This window comes from Vicia villosa, linkage group LG4 (genome assembly GCF_029867415.1).
Source record: "Vicia villosa cultivar HV-30 ecotype Madison, WI linkage group LG4, Vvil1.0, whole genome shotgun sequence".
NCBI lineage: Eukaryota > Viridiplantae > Streptophyta > Magnoliopsida > Fabales > Fabaceae > Vicia > Vicia villosa.
The window spans coordinates 66,916,558-66,919,724 of record NC_081183.1 but is presented as its reverse complement, the minus strand read 5'-3'; the positions used below and the strand labels follow the sequence as shown (position 1 = coordinate 66,919,724).

The 3,167-nt window shown below is 41.4% G+C and overlaps 1 protein-coding gene across 1 annotated transcript; it reads left to right on the top strand.

The window, feature by feature from the left end:
• Positions 1-859: 859 nt before the first annotated feature.
• LOC131597320 (uncharacterized) lies at positions 860-2,635 on the top strand. Its single transcript, XM_058870024.1, has 3 exons — positions 860-1,450; positions 1,556-2,248; positions 2,336-2,635. The coding sequence occupies exons 1-3, from the start codon at positions 860-862 to the stop codon at positions 2,633-2,635; spliced, it is 1,584 nt and encodes a 527-aa protein (XP_058726007.1).
• Positions 2,636-3,167: the final 532 nt, after the last annotated feature.

Here is a 3,167-nt window from a genome sequence, read left to right as displayed (position 1 = left end):
TTCTCCTGTTTTGCTTCTATTTTTCTTCTTTTCTCAACTTCTCTATTTTATGAAAGAATAAAATCCACTTAGTATAGGCCTATCACTTAGCACCCCTCTCTTACTAATCACAACACCAAGCCTAATAACTCCTTTTTCCATAATTCTTCAATTAAATTCAGTCAAATGCCAAATAATTTTAATAAATAATTAAATTCCAATTTAAATTAATTAAGGAAAATATGGGGTGTTACAATTACCACTATAACACTGCTAGGGCTCCTAGTTGCGCTCAGCTTCAGAATATGTCACAAAAGCATAAGGAATACTTTAACGAGTACACCCAGAGGTGGCGTGAACTTGCTGCTCGAGTCCAACCTCCTTTTCTGGACGTGAATTGATTGATTTGTTTATGGGAACTTTGAAATGGCCGTATCTTCAACATATGATCAGTAATACTTCTTCTTCTTTCTCTGACGTGGTTATTATCGGAGAACGGGTTGAGAATTGTGTTAAATCTGGTACAATCCAAGGTACTTCTAGTTCTAACAACAATAATGGTAATGGCAAGAAACCGTACTCAGGGTTTGTTAAAAAGAAGGAGGGTGAGACTAGTACTGCTTCTATTGACAAAGGCAAAGCCCCTGCCTATTTTGCTGCTCAACCTTCATATTATCCAATGCCTATTGTTGTTCCTGGTCAATATGTTCCTCAGGCATATGCTGCTGCACTTTCACAACCTTGGGTAGCTCATCAACAGCCTTTCATACCATAACCACAATTTGCTCCTCCTAAAAATCGCCTGCAAAATCCTAGACATCAAGGTAAAGGAGCTCCACAGAGACAAAGATATCCTGAAAGGCGTATAGACCTAGTTCCGATGCCATATGCTCAGCTTCTTCCTCAATTTCTTGCTAATCAGTTGGTCCAGCTTCGCGAACTTGGTCCCCCACCTGACCCTCTTCCACCGGGATATGATGCTAATGCTCGATGTGAATTTCATTCACGGGCTCCAGGCCACACGATTGAAAAGTGTAGAGCATTGAAATGCAAAGTTCAGGATCTCATTGATGACAAGATTATTTCATTCACTCCTACTGGTCCCAATATGTTGTATAATCCTATGCCTCCCCACGCAGGTACGACCAATGCCATTGAATTGTGCGATGAACAAGTCTTGGTAACTGATGTTGATGAGATTAAGATGTCACTTGCAACTGTTAAAGAACGTCTTATGCAACAAGGGGTCTTGCATGAGCTCCACGACTTTTGTTTACAATGTTCCTCTAATCCAGAAGAGTGTGCTAGATTGAGAGATGAAATTCAGAAGATGATGGACGAAGGTATTCTCAGAGTTGAAAGAGTTGTTTTTGATGAAGATGTGGCTACTTTGGAAATTCCTTACTATCCTGCGAATGTGTCGAGAGCTCAAGGTACTCCTCTGTTGATTCAGGCTCTAACTACTCATTTGGTTATTCATTCTCAAGCTCCCTCAACTTCATCCCTAATTTCTCCCTCAGTTGGCAATTCAAAGGCGGTTCCTAGGAGTTATAATGTGGTGTAAATTCGAGGAAAGAAACATGATTATCCTCTGGTGGGTAACCCAGACGACACTAATATTGCTGGAACTAGTGGTATCACTCGTAGTGGCAAAATCTTTGCTGCTCCACCGCCACTTCCCAAAGAGACCAACAAGGATGTTAATGCTCAGACTAAGGGTAAGCAAGTTTTTGTCGATCCGCCTAAATCTAGTACTACACAAGATGCTGAGCAGCTTCTGCGAATTATTAAGAAAAGTTATTATAAAGTGGTTGATCAGTTGGACCAAACTCAGGCTAAGATTTCCATCTTCTCTCTTCTGGTGCATTCAGAGGCTCACCGAAACACTTTGATGAAGATCCTAGGCTCTGCTCATGTTACTCAAGACATTACTGTGCCTCAGTTCGAAGGGGTTGTAACCAATATTGCTGCTGGCAATTGTTTGGGTTTTTGTGATGACGAGCTCCCACCTGAAGGTAGAGCATACAACAAAGAATTGCATATCTTTATAAGGTGTTTGAATACTGTGTTGTCTCGAGTTTTGATTTATACAGGGTCTTCCCTTAATGTGATACCTAAGGCCACTTTGTTCAAGCTGAGTATGGATGGGGTCATGATGAGGCCTTGTACTATGAGTGTCCGAGTGTTTGATGGTTCTAGAAGGTCCGTAGAAGGAGAAATTGATCTACCTGTCAAGATTGGTCCTTACACATTCTATATTGCCTTCTATGTTATGGATATTCGTCCTTCGTATACTTGCCTCTTGGGTCGTCCTTGGATCCATGCGGTAGGAGCTGTGACATCTACCCTTCATCAGTGTTTGAAATTCATTGTGAGTGACAAAATTGTTGTGATCACCGGTGAGGAAGATGTGGTAATCAACAATCTGACAATGCACCATTATGTGGAAGGGGACAGAGAAATGCATGAAACTCCCTTCCAAGCCTTAGAAATTGTGTCGGTTGACAGATTTCCTGTGTTTGAAGGTAAAAAGAAATCTGAGGTGCCTTTATCTTCTTTGAGTCATGCCAAGGCCCTTTTGGAAGCTGGAGTCCCTCGTGATGCTTGGGGCAAGGTGATTGACGTACGTGAAAAGCAGGATAAGTTCGGTCTCTGATATCAACCCTCCTCCTCTGCTCAGTTCAATTTGACACCTGAAAGGAAGTAGATCCCCCCGATCTCCGAAGTGTTTTTCAGTGCTGGTCCCAGCTCATAAGGTCAGATTCTTGCAGTGGGTGATGACGATGATAGTGAATATCTCTCCAGATTTATCTACCAAGCTGCACCCGATCAGGAACTCAACAATTGGATCATGATGGGCGTCCCCAAAGTTGTTTTTATGGAAATGTAATTTTTCTGTTTCAATAAGTCGCATGTTGTGCCCAAGGCATGCCAACATCTTGTAGAAAAGGGCGCCCCATATGTTTCAATTTTTGTTTAATGATGAATAAAAATCGCAATTTCGCATACAATTACTGTTCCATTTCTTTCATTCTTCTTTATGTCGCATTCTAAAGCATGAATCATCCATCGTGCAAATCCGACTCGGATTCCATCAAAAATGATGATGCTACTGTTCCATGTCTTAATATCCTTGAGAATCCAATTGACCATACTGACGAAGATAGTGGGGAAGATTGTGAAGTTTC

Excerpts from the sequence above, each read along its gene's own strand:
- LOC131597320 (XM_058870024.1), top strand. The coding sequence starts at position 860 with ATGCCATATGCTCAGCTTCTTCCTCAATTTCTTGCTAATCAGTTGGTC. Across the intron at positions 1,451-1,555 it reads AGGCTCTAACTACTCATTTG|AAACATGATTATCCTCTGGT; the intron begins GTTATTCATTCT and ends ATTCGAGGAAAG. Across the intron at positions 2,249-2,335 it reads CATTCTATATTGCCTTCTAT|TGTTTGAAATTCATTGTGAG; the intron begins GTTATGGATATT and ends ACCCTTCATCAG.